At 34.6% G+C, this 17,616-nt stretch overlaps 1 protein-coding gene across 1 annotated transcript; it reads left to right on the top strand.

Moving 5' to 3' along the window:
- The first annotated feature begins 5 nt into the window (after nt 1-5).
- LOC135692899 (GRAM domain-containing protein 4) lies at nt 6-17,581 on the top strand. The gene is made up of 19 exons (XM_065211235.2): nt 6-389; nt 3,424-3,559; nt 3,887-4,086; nt 4,450-4,520; nt 4,945-5,030; nt 5,920-5,945; nt 6,224-6,315; nt 6,702-6,793; nt 7,748-7,799; nt 8,815-8,883; nt 9,242-9,285; nt 9,412-9,521; nt 10,167-10,225; nt 10,761-10,910; nt 12,836-12,974; nt 13,608-13,695; nt 14,071-14,152; nt 15,179-15,247; nt 15,856-17,581. Exons 1-19 carry the CDS (start codon nt 110-112, stop codon nt 15,952-15,954), a joined length of 1,944 nt encoding a protein of 647 aa, XP_065067307.2. The 5' UTR covers nt 6-109; the 3' UTR covers nt 15,955-17,581.
- The last annotated feature ends 35 nt before the right edge of the window (nt 17,582-17,616 follow it).

Genomic DNA, 17,616 nt, shown 5'->3' with positions numbered 1-17,616 from the left:
TGTTTTTGGAAATGTTGGTAAAGTTAGAGTATGATGTTATCACCCGCTTCGAGCCACGATTCAAAACACGAGCTCTGGCTTACATGTGAGGATATTTTGCTAACGCAGAATGTTACGTCCTTCGTTTAAAAAACTCTTCCAGGAGGATAATTTCAGTGAATCTACAACCATGAATGAGGATGATGCAGAGTCTTGTGTGGATGTTAAGCCGGATTGGACCCCATCGGATAGTAGTTCGACCAAGGGAAAGGGTGACGATAAGAAGTCAGAATCCACAGATCGTGTGAAAGATGACCCAGGTTGGGATTCAGATAGATCGATTTACGAAATGCAATTAAATCAATTGCAAGAACAGTTAGTAGAAACGATGGTGGAGAACCAACAACTTGGTGAGTTTGACATTCCATGTTTTTCTTCCTATCTGTGCTGTCCTAACCTAACCCATTGTCGCAGTTCTAAGAACACTCCATCTTTGTAGGAAGAGCTTAGAGCTACGTCACAAGTATCTTGCATAGAGGTTAGCCAGAAAAATATCTTTTTTGACCAATTCAATGGTATGGATCGATTTCTAGTCGCTTTTTCATAATAAATTTATGCGTAAGGTGAGATTAGCACTTAAGCGCTAGGCAGTGGAATAGTTGGGTTTTCAGGCGGTCATTTTGGCAAATGAATAATTCTGGTTTTGGCAATGTTTTTAATGATGCAATTAAAGGTTTTATAGCTATGCAGATTATGCTAATGCAGATGGCAGAAATCAAAAATCAAAAATTCATGCCAAAAGGGATCACGTTATAGATTCAATTATGTAGTTATGAAATAGTAGGTGTAAAGGATGGTGGAAAGGGTGCATCAGGGAGATGTTTTCTGAAACTTTAAAGAAAGCATACTAAAAGTTGCCTTTTCGGTCAAAATATGGTCAAAATATGAGCATATTTTCAAGCCAAGGTTGGCTTGAAGCCTTGTCAAGCCAATCAATGTTTGTGATTTTATAAGAAAGGAAACATTTCTCAAAATTCTACTGAAAGTTTTTCCACCTGACGCTCCTTAGAGTATAAAACATTAGCACGAGGGCTGAAAGAAAACAATGGAAAATATATACCCAATTGTGGATCAAAATAAGCCAATCAGAAAAATGCAAGCATATGACCGGCATAGTTGTTCATCAGAGTATTGCGTGCCTATAGAAAAATTACCACTGGAGTCCAACAAGCAACGCAGATTTTTAGGAGACCACCAAAGAAAATTTTTGACACATTATTTGACAAAGGCTCTGCATATATAATGTGTAAGAAGGTGGGTTTATCTACTCATTCATTACATTTACTCTGATGAAGCCCTTTATGCCAGAGTGAAATATTTTTGTATTTATTTTTAATTTATTTTAAAGTTCTATTACACAGCATTGGAACCCTTTCATCGTTTTGCTTAGTTCCTGACCATTATCTTTGCATAAATACAGTTTAATCCTGTTATAGCGTACTTCTTTTGCTCTCTATTGTGGCTTATCACTTTGCTTTGATTAAATTCTCCTGGAAACATGGTGGTTGTCAGGTAGTGTTCGAAACTTTTACCTTCCCATTTTCGACATTATCGGGGTAAATGTTTATAAAATTGCTCAAAAGAAAATGGGCAGGCGACAAATAGACCAACAAAAGAAGATCTTCCAACAAACAGTTAATGTCAATCTAGTGATGTAGATAGGAAAATTCATAAAAAGGGCGAGAAATTTAGATATTTTGACAAAAATTTTATAAGATTTTTTTTTTCAAAATTTTAAAAATAACTTCACGCAAGTCACGTGTCATAAATCATACTACTTGAATATTTTTCTTGTCTTTTCCTATGAAACAGTGGCGGATCTAGACAAAAATTTGAGTGGGTTCCAATATGGGCGTGGTCCCATATTTTTCTGGCAACGCCCTTGACTTTTTCCAAAATTGGGTGATGCCCATTTTTGCTTATTGATAAGATTCACAATTGCAAGATTTGATTTTAACAAGATATATTATTTCATCATGATTCCAAGACAAGTAAAAAAATAAATCTGTAAACCAAACCAGGAATTGTAATTATGAATTCTAAAAGAATGGTTTCGATTTCTTGCCAAACAGAAGACCTCGATAAATTCCTCTAGCTGGTTACAGCAAGACATAAGCTTACTGAGTGTTGCAAGATTTGAGTGAAATTCCTGCTATAAATATTGCCAAATAATAAACAAGACAAATTTACATATATTCACCATATTTTTTCAAAAATGGATAACGATGGACGAAGCCTCTTATCATATATAGCAAACAAACCCAATTATTAAAAAGTGCAAATTACGAAATATGAAATCATCTTATCCCGTTCTCAAAGTCTTTCATTTTATCTTAATAAAGTTTTCCAACTCTATAGATAAATATATTATGTATAGGGCTTCAAGAGTTCTATAAACTTTCCACGTCAAAGAGAAAATATCTTTGACATTCCTGAGTTCCTGCCAAGAATTCTCTGCTGCTAATTGCAACGCATTCTTTCGTGAACGCCACTTTACAACTATCTGAAATGGACTTTTCGCTAGATCCATGAGAAAAAAGCGGTGATCTGTTTTCTCCAGGTTGGCTAGGCCAGTCGAGAAAAATGAGCAAATAGTTGGCGAGGCGTGTTTGAAAAGCTTTCTTGAAAAATCATAGCACTCTTCCATACGATTATCAAATTTTATTGATCTTCAGGTGCTGCTCCCTTCCTGTTTGAGGGCTTAAAACAAGCTCTCGTCATCGTGCAGTCAAAGCCTCCACTCGCAGCTTCACGTCGCCATTATGACAACAGGAAGCATGTATGGTCAGCGGTTTAAATAAGTTCCAATGAGTTCGTGAGATGGGTTCCAAAAGGGTTCTTTTGTTTGTAGCAAAAACAATATAAGACAATTGATTGCCATGGCTACGACAGGGTTCCTTTCTTAAAAAATATAATATGGTACTAAGAGTTGCCTTGGCTACGACAGGGTTCCTTTCTTTAGAGGAATATAATATGTTACAAAAGATAACCATGGCTACGACAGGGTTCCTTTCTTTCACAATACCATATTTAGAGAGCAGCAAAGGTTTTGGTACAAGAGGCCATTTGACGTTGGGACTGGTTGCGATTAATTCGAAAGTAAAGGGAAAACTGATGTTATGTGTCTTTGGAAAATTTGACAGGGTTCCAGAACCCTTGGAACCCGGTCTGAATCCGCCGCTGCTATGAAAAAAAGGCATTTTTAAGTTCTATACCTTATTGAAAGGGATTGCCAATCTGATTCAGAACAACAGGAGAGGTCACCATATTCAGCTTTACAATATTTTCTCTCAAAATGTAGTAATTTGGATTTAAATAGACAGCCATGTAAATTTCCGATCAGATCAGAGGTTTTGTTCAAATTAGTTTCCATTAATTTTCCAGGTGAAGAGTTAAGGCAGTTGAAAGAAAAAGGAAGGCTTGAGCAACTATCAAAAGAACTTGAAGAAGAAAAGAAGAAAAATAGAAAGTTAGAGGAAAGATTGAAAAAGATGCGACCAAAGCGACCCCCAGATCCTAAGTATGAAAGTCTTATTAATTTGCATAGTGTTCACTTTCTGCCTATCTTTCTTTTTCTTTCTTTGGCATTTCTGCTGTGAAAAAATTGCTATTTCGGTAATTTTATTGTGAATTTTTACAGATTACTAAAATCCACTTTCATTTTTATATGGAAAATGCAATCTTATTGGTCCCTAGGTACTTGATGGTATTAGTTCTTGAACAACATAATCATCTAATTCTTTGAGATTCAATCTGATTCTCCAATTTTTTACTTTTGAACAGTATAATTTATACTGTTGTATTATTTTCCATTGTTAACTGTTAACAAGAATATTTTCTTTTTTAGCTCAAAAGAAAAGAGGAATTCTGGTGAACATGCTCATGCTACAGATGGATGGGAAGATTTGACTTCTGTTGCTGACAACACAATTTTTCCTGAAAGTGTTTTGCTTGCATCTGGAGTAGCATCAGTAAACAGCATTGCATTTGCAGGAGCATTACCATCTACAGATACACCTGATTTAGATAAAGCCAATGCCTCAAAAGGTATTAGAACACAGTTTATTAGAACAGATAATTTATTCTCTTTTAGCCAGTGAAATATTCTTAGAACTGTAGAAATATTCCTTTGATCCTTTTCTTTCTTATTTCTTCTTGTATTTCTCCTTTTTTTCCTCCAGTGTGTCCCTTTTTGTTATATATTCTATTTACCTCAATTTGAGAGCTACTTTTGGTGCAACTTTACTATATAGTGTTTGATTTTGCTCCTTTTGAATTTTTATAATCTTGGAAAATATCCCTGTCTCACTTTTTTTGATGCGGAATGAAAACATGCTTAAAATATTTTGGCAGCTTTACTAATTCCACCTTGCTGTTTGCTTATTTTATAACCAGAATTATTTTTTGTAGCAAATCTTGAAAAACCAGCAACTGAAGAAGTTTCAAAATTTGTTGCATTCAAAATAAAGGCCTGGAATTGTGTAAGTAAAAATTCTTTGTGAAACAATCATCTTGAACTTGTTGATGGGAACTTGTAGGAAAATTTTCAAACATGCTTCTTTTTGGTTTGAATAATTTAATAAAAAGTATAATTTTTATCAAAGGAATTTTAGTTTTAAATAATATCCCTTAGTCAAATTTTCATTTTTTGGAGGCACTATAAATTTTATCTGCTGTTGATCAAAATTATAATGTTACTTCTTTTTTTGTTAGGGTTTCAATTTAGACAGTTTCTTAAGACTAAGAAATCTGATTCAATCAACAACCTTGGATAAAAAGCTTTTGAAAAAGTTTTAGCTAGAGAGATCTATAAACAAACATCTTGAGTCCACACAGTCTCATTTTGCTTTTATATGCAAACGGTACCAGTTTCATTCCTTTAGACTCTGCTATATTTTGTTATAGTTCCATGATAGAATATCTGATTTCTTCAATGATGAAGCAGCTGATAATGAAGCAGAAGAAGAAGAAGATCCATTGGCAATAAAAACGTGCGTTTCTCTTTATTTGATATTGTTCTGCCTGTTAGACCGTGATCCCCCGATATCTTGGAAAGGCCATTGAATAGGTTTAGATTAAGGCTCTTCTGGAGAAACAGACAAATATGTTTTGACTATGCAAACTGGACTGGCTGGCAATGCAATGAGAAAATATTCTATCAGTCAAAGCACAATATATTTTGTGACAACTTTTATTTTATGTTTTCAGGCTGTTTTGATCTCAAGGCTAATTGCTTTCCATGCTTCCATTCTGATTGGCCTATTTCTCAATCTGTTTGCCTTTGTTTTGCACCACCGGTTGTATAATCCTATAGGCAAAGCTACTTTTTTCAACCAGGGTAGTCTTCCCACATATTTACTTGATCATCCCTTTACTTCTTGCTCTCGAATGCCAAGATAATTCCTGATAACGCAGGAAATCGTGTGCAATTGATGTTAATTTTTAAAAAGAATCTAGGGCAAAGAATTACGAAAAGGATGGTTAATAAAATTATGAATTTGCAGGCTAATTTAGTATCTTAGAAGATGGTTTTGGTATATGAACCTTAGCAACTACTTTTTATCCTGTTATCAATCCCTACTGTGGATTTGTTTGTCCTTTGAATTGAGAGCCATTTTGCATCTTGAAAAAAATTATACCTTGGGCTTGTACGTTATGAGCTATATGCTTGTAAAATTCTGTATGGTTCAAGGTTGAATGTATGTTTGAATAAAGCCTGATAAACAGACCCCGATTTCACTGTTTCCTTTGGAGGCGGGTTCTATTTATCAGGCAAGTTTGAATATAGAATAAGTGTCATCGAAATTTTGTTATCTTCCCTTTAAACTTTTTCCTTCTTCTAAGAAGTTTTGCTCATATACTAAATTAAATATTTTTCAGACTGAGAGAAAACGTTTCCAGGTTCAGTAAGTACAGTTCAGTTTCCTTTAAATCAACTGCTGTTAAGAATTTTAAAATAAAATCGATCCTTTCTGTGAATTTTTATAAGATTTTTGTATGTTGCCAGAAGTTTTTATATGCGTAGGACTAATCTTCTCTATATGAAATCGTGATGTGCTTTGGGCCAATCTAGACTCGGTGAAATTTCCATATTTATATGATCTATTACCGTGGAACATGCTTTACGCAGTAAGAAAGTTTTTCTATTTCAACTTAACCACACTGCCTTACTTTTTCTTTCTAGCTGATGGTATCTCACCGATACGGCGATTTATTGCAGCGTTTAGACATATGTTGAACTGGAAAAACCCATGGTTCTCATTGTCTGTGTTTGTTGTAAGTATTTTCTTTAGATTGAAACGTACTTTTTTAAATAAAATGTACAAAAATTAGTATACGATGGATAAAGCTCAATAGATGCTTTCTTTTTTCTAATTAGGCCTATTTGGATATGAAAACACCCATTAAATTTAACACGATAATATAATAAGGTTTTTGTATGGCTATTCTTAGAATTTGAAATGTGTATTTTTTAGATATATTCTACAACCTTAAAAAGTTATTTTTATAGCCGTTAGTTGCATCCCTTCTGCTTTAAATTTCAAAAGACAATGAATAGCCTATGTTAACTGACAGCATTAATGTTTTTGTAATATCAAGGATGTCAAGGCCTAAGGTCAATGGGTCATCGGCTGATTGTTGGCATCTCTCTCTGTTTATAGATCTATCTTTACTCCATTTGGCTTGGATGTTTCATACCGCTGGTTCTTCTGATTGCAATCGTCAAACTGTCATTTAATTATATGTATGCAAAGTAAGTGCTGCTCATTTTTTGTGCCATTTTAACTTTAGCTGGTTCTCAGTTTATTGCAAATTGTTAGCATGGGATGGACTATTTTAGCACTGTCGAAGGAAGGGTAGAATTCTGGGGGCACCTGTTTTTGAAAGCAATAGGAACAAAAAGGGCTATTTGTTCTGATTTGATGCTTGAACTAGTTCTGATTTTTATAATTATGGGGAAAAGCCCCCCCCCCAAGATCACTAGTAGCTACGGCCCTGTTTCAAACCGAAAATCAAATAAAAAAGGCTACATAGCTCACAGCTGAAAATGTAGAAAATTATGTTCAGGCTCTGGAGAACAATTTTCTCCAGAGTTGGGTAGAAAATGCCAATAATGAAAAATTGCAAATTGATTGGTTTTCTTTTTAAGATCTATTGACCTCTATTAACGTCTGCAACCATCCAGTAGACCATGCAAAATGACAAGCACCTTATTTATACACGAGATCAGAACTTTTTATGTAGATACTCAAATGCCCCTTCCACATTTATCTGGATGTTTCTGAGAACGTATATTTTCTGTTTCCACTCACAATTATTGCCCTTTCACGAATCATGTCAATGGGAGGACTTTTGAATACTGGTCTACTGTGCAGAGAAATGTTTTTTAAGAAAGATTTGTGAAGATATACGATGTGGAACATGTTTCCCAAAAGCTGAAGTAAAATGTTTCTACCTTGATATGCATTGAATTAGGCAGCAAGAAAGAAAAAAGTTTAATACGTCTGTTTGTACCAGTCAAATTTCCGTTCATGGAGTGTCCAAGTGAAAGCAGAGGTTTTCTGTCTTTCCCCCGTCCTTAAAAGCTATATTTCTATACAATTACCAAATTTTTCCTTCACGAAATTAGCTATGATTAAGTAGGATTTACCTTAAGGTTCCAGATTTAGCACTTTCTCTGTTCTTGATGCCGAGTACTGTGTTTTAGGGGGATCGCACAAAAATTTGGTTACCACGACAAGAGCAGTGATTCAGAAGAGGTAATACTGGTTTTATGTTTCCTGTATTTTGAATTCGAAACTCTGAAATCTACTTTTTTTATTTTCATATGTTTCAATCTCAGCGTAGGCGTCAAAGAAAAACCAAGAACATCTTAGTCAAAAATGCTCTCGAAAAAAGCGTCAGTGGGATCTTCGGGATTAAATCTCAAACCTAGAGGAGACATTTGGGAGTCATCCAGTTTGGATCTGTTTATCACGGCATTATGGAATTCGCTTTATTTGCAGGCTTTGTATTAAGAGATCTGCAGCAAACTCGACTTTTGCTTTGTAAGGCTAAACATGTATTTTATGTTACAGGAATGTTGCAATGTAAGCTAATCGTTGTTACTTTTTCGTTTTTAACCGCAGTCCAGTTCCAGTCAAGACAGTAAACTTTTTTAGAATTTATTTTGTTTTATCTTTGAATTTTAACCAGTTTTACTTGATTAAATACCTATCCTTTTGACATGAAGTTTATGGTCTTTTAATTCTATTGCGTGTTGCATAACCTGTGCTCTTAGTGGAAGACATTTTAGAATCAAACTTAAAAAGGTTTAGCGCAAGAGAAAAACCATGAAAAGATTTGATTGCAATCAAGACTCTACTTTTCCCCTTCCGATCTGCCTGCGTTCATAAAATATTTCGTGGACGCAGCATCCTCGAAATGATAACACGTACTGCTTTCGTTATGTTGCATGGTATAGTCTTGTCATACACTCTTGTGATAACATAATGACGTTATATGTTAGAAACTGCTAAAAATAGCCACGAAAAGTTTTATAAATATTGAACATCCTGCATTTGTCACAGAGGAATTATTCTGTTTGTATTTCCAGAGCTCATAGATTTCAAGGCTGATCAAGATTGCTACCTCAATTGGAGGGCAATAAGGCCTCATTTTAAGAAAAAGATTGGAACTTGAAATATGATATCAGCATCATTGTACTAATTACATATACGGTAGTTATCTGTTGTTTTTTCTATGGAATGATGAATTTCTGTTTTTTTAAATCAGGATAAAGCAGAAGTAACAAGTTGGTCGGAACGGTATCAACTGGTATTGCAGATTGCAAGAAAAGTACAGGTAATTTCTTGAATGCTTCATTTTATCTACGTTACAGATAGTCAAACTCATAAAAAACCCCGCCCTTGATATAATCTGCTTTTTGGGTCCCTTTTCCTGCCAAGCACTCACGAGCTTGAAGTAGCTTAGTTATTTGAAATTGTTTAAGTTAGTAAGGTAAACACGGGCCTTCAAACATTTTTCAGTTTTCAAAACTGTCAAGGAAACCGAAACGACAAAAAAACGACAGTCGAACTACGAAGATTCGATATCTCTTTATTTTCACTCTTTTTGATAAATATATCCTTTTAAGTTGTTGATCTTCATTTTAACATTTAAAACTTTCTTTTTGTATCACGCTTTTGTTTCAATTTTTTAGAATACTCTAGGCAATCTTGCAGATACATTGGAAAAATTTGAGAGGTTTGTAAGCCTACCATGTCATTTTGAGTTGTTAACATCTAGCATAAAACACGGCTTGGCACCTTCCACGAGTATACTGAATCGTCTTAAAACTTTTTAGTGAATTATGTTGCAATTTTTCTGCAGTCTTTTCACATGGAGGCACGACGAAGCATCAGGAAAGCTCTACCTTGGGCTCTGGGTTGCTTTTCTTGCAACACTCATTCTTCCATCAAGATATTTTTATCTACCTTTTGGTATGTATAGTTTTTTAAATGTATACTTTAGAGCAAAGGTGATGAAAGGGAATAATATCGACCCTGAGTTGCTTCACAAAAGCATTCTCACGTTCAGATTGATAGTACCAACTGTCCTTTACCTGACATCTGATGCTTCATACCATCATTAGGACTTGTGCAGCCAGAAAAGTCCCCTCATTTATCATATTTTCAAAGAAGAACATTTTTGTGTATTTAATGTTATTTGTGTTTCTGATCTACTGTTGCTTTTTTTTCGAAATTTGGTTTATTTTGAGGAAACATTTATTGTTGTGAAACGAAGAGTGAAAGCTTAACTTACGCGATTATCTATAGGGGACTGCTCCGAACACGAAATTTCGTTTCGTTTTGCCTCGTTTCGTTTCCTTTCGTTTATTGTGTCAAGGCACAAAATTTAATGCTAAGTGACTGCAATTTTTGCGCGGCCACATTTGATATTTGTAATCTGAAACTGAAGTTTTTGTAGAAGCGAAAAGTGGAAATATTGAATAACCAGATTAATCGATTATTAATTTCATCTTTTGGATATCGATTTTTGGCTCTCATTGATATTGTCAAAAGCTTTCTTGTGTTCAAACCTTTCCTGCCGCATCGTCGAATATTTTTCGTTGTTGTTTTTTCTAGGTTTTGGAATTGGTATAAAATTATTCATAGTTTCTCCAATTTACAAAAGATTCCCTAAGGTTGGTTTCTTCCTTCTCTTTTATTGTTGCTGTTAAATTTGGCGTTCCCTATGTATTTTTCATTTTTCACTTATTTATCTGAAAGCAAGTTGAACGAAATGCAAGAATCAGTTTTTTTCGATACATTCGAGGGCTGCCTACCATAATCGCAGCACCTTTTCGAAGTGTCTTTAGCGAATGATGCATCGATGTCTAGTGGTTTCAATTATCAGAAGAGCACTTTCTAATACTGATGCAAGGGGTCTGTGAAACCTGAATGGTATCGACTCTAACATTCTATTAACCTGAGTAGTTAATTTCATTTTTTCCTGTAGTGTGAGAGCTCTTGTAATGACTTGCCCAAAAATCTTACCAAAAAATTATTTTTGAGTACCTTTGCGTACCTCTGAGCACCCTTGCCAAATAATTTCTTGTGTCATTTCAGCTCCAGGATACAGTGTCACATTATTTATACACATTTGTCAAAAACCAGAATAGTTGGTGGGCGTCTAGTGACTCTATTTGCTTAATTAATAGCAATAATTTTGTATTTTAGGTTCAAAAAAGGTACGATAATGTCGATCGCTTATGGAACGAACTCCCAACCAGGGAGCAAGCTCCTGTGCAGCGGGCAAAATCGAATGAAATCGATCTTAATATAGACCCAACGCATTTGGATTCTCCAACCATGGACTTCAACGAGAGCGTAAGTAGTACGCATTTTGCCTTTTGAATTACGCGTGTTTTTAGTTTCCCGTGGAAATTAAATTGTAAATTAGAAGCTCATCATCGTTAAAACTAACCATAGGTTGCGTGCAGTTTCAATGAATAACATTGCTTCCCACCCTATACACAAGGTGATATCTTAAACACTTTGAGGGTGGTGATGAATGCATACATAGTTTTAGTAAACATTTATGCGAAGTGTTTTATGCTCGTAAATTCATGCATTAGTTTTTGTCTTTGTTTTCCCGTTAAGAACTCATTTGCCGTCAACATTGCAGTGTAGTTACCGCAGGTTTCACGTAAAAATAATTCTAAAAGCTAGAGATGACGGATTATAAACAAAATATTTTATCGCTTATAAGCAAAGTATTGAATTTTTCTTGCTTTGACCATTTATTGCAGGTTGTCTGTAATCCAAATTAAATTATAGCTCTTTTAAAAAATCAAATTCGAGTTCCTTATTATGCCATCAAATTTAGCAATAATTAGACTTATTCTAATTAAATTTTGATTGCATTGCAAACCATAATTTCTGCAATCCTACTTCTCAATCAAAGAACAATTTAATTTCTGCTGGTTAATAATTCCGTGTTCTTTTAATGTCTTTGTTTTGTCTGATTTCGAGTACGAGCTTGCCACTTATTCACTGATTTTTTTGTCACTTTTTTTACCAATCTCGACGATCATTTCTTAATTATCTCGAAAACAATCAAGGTTTAATTGAAATTAGGACATGTATTTTTGCTAATCCAATATTTCGGCATGATTCGGTGCCTATTGTGGTTAAAATTTCGTTCAAGTAAACTGCAATGATGGCATTCTCACCACTGAGAGATTTCTCTTAATACCACTTCAAATTAGGTTGTTAATATGTTTAGCTAATTGCAACCTCTACGCTTAATAAATGATTAAGAGAATTATATATTACGACTGGGATTTAAGTATTATTGTCGCTATCAGGTAATGCTGAAGACTAAATGCTTTCAGTGTTAAATCACTTGAACCCGGGTGATAAAGCTCCTTACTTTTACTTTGCAAATCTTTAGCGATATCATCAGCGTTTTCTAATGAATGAAAATGGTTTAACGATTATAATTTTGTTGCTTCAGTTAAGCTGTTTGGAAAAGACATTCCTTTCTCTGCTCTCTCATAAACGTCTGTTTCTTAATCAGAATTCTTTAATCCATAGTTAGGCTTAGTAAAAATGTATTAATTGTGATCTTTAGGTCAATAAGTTATAAGAAGTTTTAAAGCCACTGTAACACAAACACTACATTTCTACAAAACCCTATTCTAAGTTATTCTTGACTGTTAAAAAACAATTTGGAGCCTGCTCCCACATCACTAGTTGAAAGGCGAATACTACTCGGGTATTTCAAGCAATAGCTTCTCATACATGTAGCTATATGCTTATATGTACTATTCACGACTTAAGTATCTGAGTTCGTTGATTCATGGGGAAAGCTACTCCGTTTACTGTATAGAAAACTATTGATAGATTACAAAAACACATTTTTAAATAGTGGATTTCGGCATTTTTAAATCACTCGTTATTACATGAAATATCATTGGCAATGTAGTACAATCTTACTTTATGCTGAATCAAATATGTTATTTTGCATTTTCTCTGATAAAAATTGAAGGCATGCGTAGAGTTTAGGTTTGCGGTTGTTTGTTTTAATGCTTTTTTATGCGATAAGTAGATTGTTATCTGGTCATTATTTGAGGTTTCTACCTATTTGAGCTTTTTGCTGATAATTTGTTTTAATTTGAAGAATCTATGTTTAGTGTTATTTTGTTTGGTTTGCTTTAAACTATAAAAACGTCGATTAATTGTTGTAATCTCGAATCAGATTGTTTTTCACCTCTTTAAAGTATGTTCATGTTATCGAGTTGATTTTCTAGAAATCCAGATCGCCTTCCAGACTTCAAAGTCATAGCAGGAATTCGTCAATCGATGCTGACAGGAGCGGCGCTATGACATGGGGCTCCATCGTGTTTTGTGAGCGTTTTCATCTGCCGCAGACAGAAGTGCAACTTGCAGGTAGTCCCATGTTGCCTCTTTGGAATTAACTACTTATGTTGCATTATTCAATATTGGCAAGGAATGGGCGCACAAATTATCTTCGTCACTTTGTTTGAATATTGTTGGAATGCTGTGCCTTACGTAACCACATTGAGAGCAATTTTTAAGATTGGTATGTCAAGCGGTATAGAGATGCGCCATGAGAGAAAGGCAGCAGTATCTATGGAAATGTGAGAGAACTGGAATCTAATTATTGTGTCACGTATTTTTAGAGAAAGGGAAGCAACGCAAGAGAATGTAATAACAGTAGAGATTAAGAAAAGAAGTATAAGAAAAAGCTATTGATTTGTAAGCGACACGTAATGAAGGTTGAGTAGAAGACGATTGATGATAAAGGAAAGCTGTGTATATTGTTTTTTGTGTTCCCTTTATGTTGTTTTGCTGGATTCAGATCACTTTGGCTCATATAGAAATCGTATGATGATTGAAGCTAGGAACAAGTATTGCGCGGGTTATGATCTCTGAGTGTTTCAAGAAAGTTTTAAAGGCCTCAGAATTTGATATAGATCTAACAAATTCTTTCAATCAGTGATTTCGGGAAAACCATTTTGGTCGGAGACATTCTCAAAAAATTTCTTTTGTCATTTGTAGGCTGGGAAGATGGGCGTCGCTGTACTCTTTTGAACAAGGAAAGTCCTCTTTCAAATATGAAACATGGAAGATTGTACCTCACCAAGAAGTATGCACGCTAATTTCTTCCTTTCTCATTGCTTTTGAACGATTTTCAACTGCTTATAGAAACTTCATCGTTCATGTTTTTAAAAATTCAAAGTAGTTTTTTAATAAGCATTCCAAAGTTAAAGCTGGCATGTAAACTCCTCGATATTAATGACTTTGCTCTTAATCAGCAAATGACAGTTTGTTAATTGGCAATTCTAAACTGTGTATAAGATTTAAAAGAAAAAAATTAAAACCAGATACTTTGACTGCCTTTGGTAAATTTGCGAAGAGGCAAATGTACGTAGGAATCTATTTTTGTATGTGAAGGCTTTAAGTAAAATTTCTGGCCTAACTTTTTATTTTCTTATGCAAAATCTTTCTTTTTTATCGCCAGCTATTTATGCTTTGAGAGGAACCAGTATCACTCAAAGAAGAATTTTGCAATACGATTGCATGACATATTAGAGATACAAAAGGTTTGACTGTGATATATTTTGTATCGATTGTAAACCTAAAGCAATTTTAAATTTTCGAAGAACGTTTCATTTTTATGACCATAAAGCTCAATCACAAATTATAGATTAGTTTTGAACCTCTTTGAAATTCCCTCGGATATAGGGCCCCTAGTTGCAGATTCCCCCCTCGTGATCCAACTTTGGATTTGTGGAGTCTTGAAGCTACCAGCAACTTTGCAGCTGAGAAATTAAATAGGTACTCTGATGTGATTTTATCCTGAACAATGAGCGCCAAGTAAATGGAACACAAAACTTCCCATTGCTGATTTTTTTGCAACTTTATAGCTGGTCATTTCTACTTTAAAGAACTTTTTGATATACCAATTGGTTGTTAAACATGATTTTTTGTAGCCATCTCAGGGACCATTTATCAGTTAGGCAAAAATCTCTTCAGTATTCTCTTTGAATAAGGGAATGTATATTCTTAATTGGCAGACTCTTGATATTAGTTATTTCTTAGAAATGTCGTTTCAGATCACTTTCTTGAGTTTCCGGGCTGCCACTCTTTTAACACTGCATCTGCTTTAGTGCCAATTCCCTCAATTTTTTCTTTGGGATAGATAAACGAACAGTTTTTCCTTGAATTACAAAAAGGAGATGGCCATCGTTTGTTCCTTTCTCCATCTAGTTTTTTCTTCAGGTTTTGGAGAAGCATTTTATTGCTTCTCCAAAATCTGGAGAAGCAAGTTAGAAATCAAATACACATTGATTCATGAATCGTGGTAGATATGTTGAATAACAAGCTTTTGTGGCAGGTTTTCTTCGCAGATTTCTGTCATAGAATAACTGTGATCCAAAGATTTTTTAATGCGGTTATCATCTAATCACCCTAGGTCAAATTATAAATGGCTCCCTCATTAATTTTGGGTTTGGTTACTATGCCACTAGTAATCTATAAACATCTCCTTGTGCCCTGAGATTGTTATTCCGTAAATCTTCATCGTCATTGCATTTCAATTAATGCAACTTAATTTTGCATTATTTCAGTCGAAGCCTTTCTCATTTCTTCCCGGTGGTGGAATGTCTATAGAAGTAACAACAAAAACCAATGAAAAGGTCTGTTTAAGTATCGACTGTATTTTTACCTTTCCTGCAAAATTTATTTTTAACAATTTTGAAAATGGACAGCCTTATCTGAGGAGCGTTATCAAATACCGCTTAAAGGCAGTATGTCCCTCATTGTTCTCAGGATCTCTTTCTATGGCCACGATATTCATGCATCGTTGATTCAATGCACAAATAAACAATCAGAAAGAAGAACCACCATGGCGTAATTTCCCAGAACATCACGAAGGGACAGACTCCCTTTAAGTGCAATATCAGCTAAATGTGTTGCAAATGTGCCCCATGTCTTTGACCAGTTCTCTATTAATCATTTGTAGATGGTTTTGCACTTTTATAGGTATTTTCAAAGTGTTATTTAAGGTTATGTGGCAAAAATGTTTTAATAATGACGTCACACGTATCTACTCTATTTGAGACATTTTAAATGAATAGCTTATTCCTTTGCAAGCCCACACAGCTATTTTCAGCTTTTTGATGACACTCACAACCATTGGAGACCGAGTTAATTTCACCCGGACTTTTTATATCATGGAATTTCTAAAAACTCCCTTATCTGGGTCCTTTTATTCATGAAATTTTCATTCCTCGTTAATTCACAGCCTTTCATGTTCGGTGCAATGATGGGTCGAGATGAAGCCTACGAAAGCATTTTACGGGCAGGGAGAGCATTGAATCTCTCATGGGGCAGAAAATCATGATGAAGTAACCTTACTATGCATGCAAAAGGGAGGTTAGTGCAAAGTAAAAATGGCAGTTAAGAACGGGCAGTAAAATGTAGGCATGGTATAGTAAAGGTTGAATTATTTCCGGAGTTACAGGTTCTGGTAATCAAATTATTATTAAATGACATGGGAGCTAAATTTATAGTTGTATTGCCCCTCTATATTTGCAAAAAACATACTTATGTTATTTGCAATGTTCGCTGAAGCGTATCTTTAGCTGCCGTTTTGGCATACTATACCTAATTGCCATTTGCAAAACTAAAGGTTAGTTTCATAAGATGCAATGTGGTCGGTTCTGCCATTTTTATTTGTCACACGCATTTCTGCTATCATTTATTTGACACAACTCATTTGACGCACATTTTTGTTTCTGCTGTATCAGTAATTATTAAGTTTGTATACATATTATCTGTAACATTGTATGATTTGATTGTAAAAAGAATTTCTGAAAAATTTGCCAAATATGTTTTGACACTTGTTTTGTTAAATTTACAAATACATTTTTCGTAGCCTAGCTTTTTCAAAAGTTTCCTCCTTTCCCTTCTATCGTGTTCTCTGAAAATTTATCAGCAGTAAATTTAGAAATTAGCGAAGTAACATGATCTGTCAATTTGAAGTTCATTCCATTTAAACATTTTAAGGTGAGTCTTATAAAAAGGCTATCTGATAGTAAAGACAGCATCTGACACTGTTCTGAATTTTAACAGTGACAAAGTGGCCTTTGAACGTATGCTCAAGGAAGATCATGCTTCTGGTTAAGCTTTCCCTTAAATTGAACATAGATCTTGATGATGAAAGATTCTTTGGTTTTTTAGATAAATTTTTTCGAGAATTTTTTAAGATGATTGAAGCATAATTGACCTTTGACTTATGACGAAAGAAGGTCAAGTTGCAGGCCAACCTTACCCATACATAGAACCTAACCACTTGGTGCTTACAACGACTTATATTTATGAATTCATAAATTCGTCAGCCTGTGGATTTTATTTACTTTTGTGTTGATTAAACGGTAATTAAAGGATAAGTGACCTTTGACGTATTGGAAAGTGACCTTTGACGTTTGACGTAGTGGTAAAGGAGAGTAAAGTTTTGAGTGGGGAGGCTTTATCTCAAAAATCGAATTTAAGGAAGAAGGGGAATTAAATTCCGTTACAATGACATCGATTTATTGCGTCAGCTAGCCATATTGTGGAACAAAAGATTAAGTAACCTTTGATCCTTGATCGAGAGTACGAGTCATTGTGCATGGTGAATGGTGCAGGGTATTACTTGTCAAGTTGGTCTAAACCAGTGAAATGTCCTCATTGGCAATACGACCAAGTTTTTAGGAAGATTTTGGGAAGTTTCTAGCAAGATAATTTACCATATCTTTTTTTGGGACGTAACTCTAATTTAAGGGATTGAGATTAGGCACAAGATAGGGATGGATTTAAGAACATCATTGCTTACTTAGTCGTACTTTGTGTTTTAGTTTGTACTCGGTATGTTTATATTTTGTATGTAGATTGATGTCAATTGTATCTCATCTTTTAATGTACCATTAGTTTTATAACACTTTTATGTAATGAAAAATGTTACAAAGAGAATTAGACTCATTATAACAGGTCGCTCCAATTTGCTTATTTTGTCCATCAACCT

The sequence above is a fragment of the Rhopilema esculentum genome, chromosome 3, assembly GCF_057945365.1.
Source record: "Rhopilema esculentum isolate cy_ngs chromosome 3, ASM5794536v1, whole genome shotgun sequence".
In the NCBI taxonomy this organism is placed as follows: Eukaryota; Metazoa; Cnidaria; class Scyphozoa; order Rhizostomeae; family Rhizostomatidae; genus Rhopilema; species Rhopilema esculentum.
This window is presented reverse-complemented; position numbering and strand designations above follow the sequence as displayed.

Excerpts from the sequence above, each read along its gene's own strand:
- LOC135692899 (XM_065211235.2), top strand. The coding sequence starts at position 110 with ATGTTACGTCCTTCGTTTAAAAAACTCTTCCAGGAGGATAATTTCAGT. Across the intron at positions 5,946-6,223 it reads AGAAAACGTTTCCAGGTTCA|CTGATGGTATCTCACCGATA; the intron begins GTAAGTACAGTT and ends TTTTCTTTCTAG. Across the intron at positions 9,522-10,166 it reads ATATTTTTATCTACCTTTTG|GTTTTGGAATTGGTATAAAA; the intron begins GTATGTATAGTT and ends TGTTTTTTCTAG.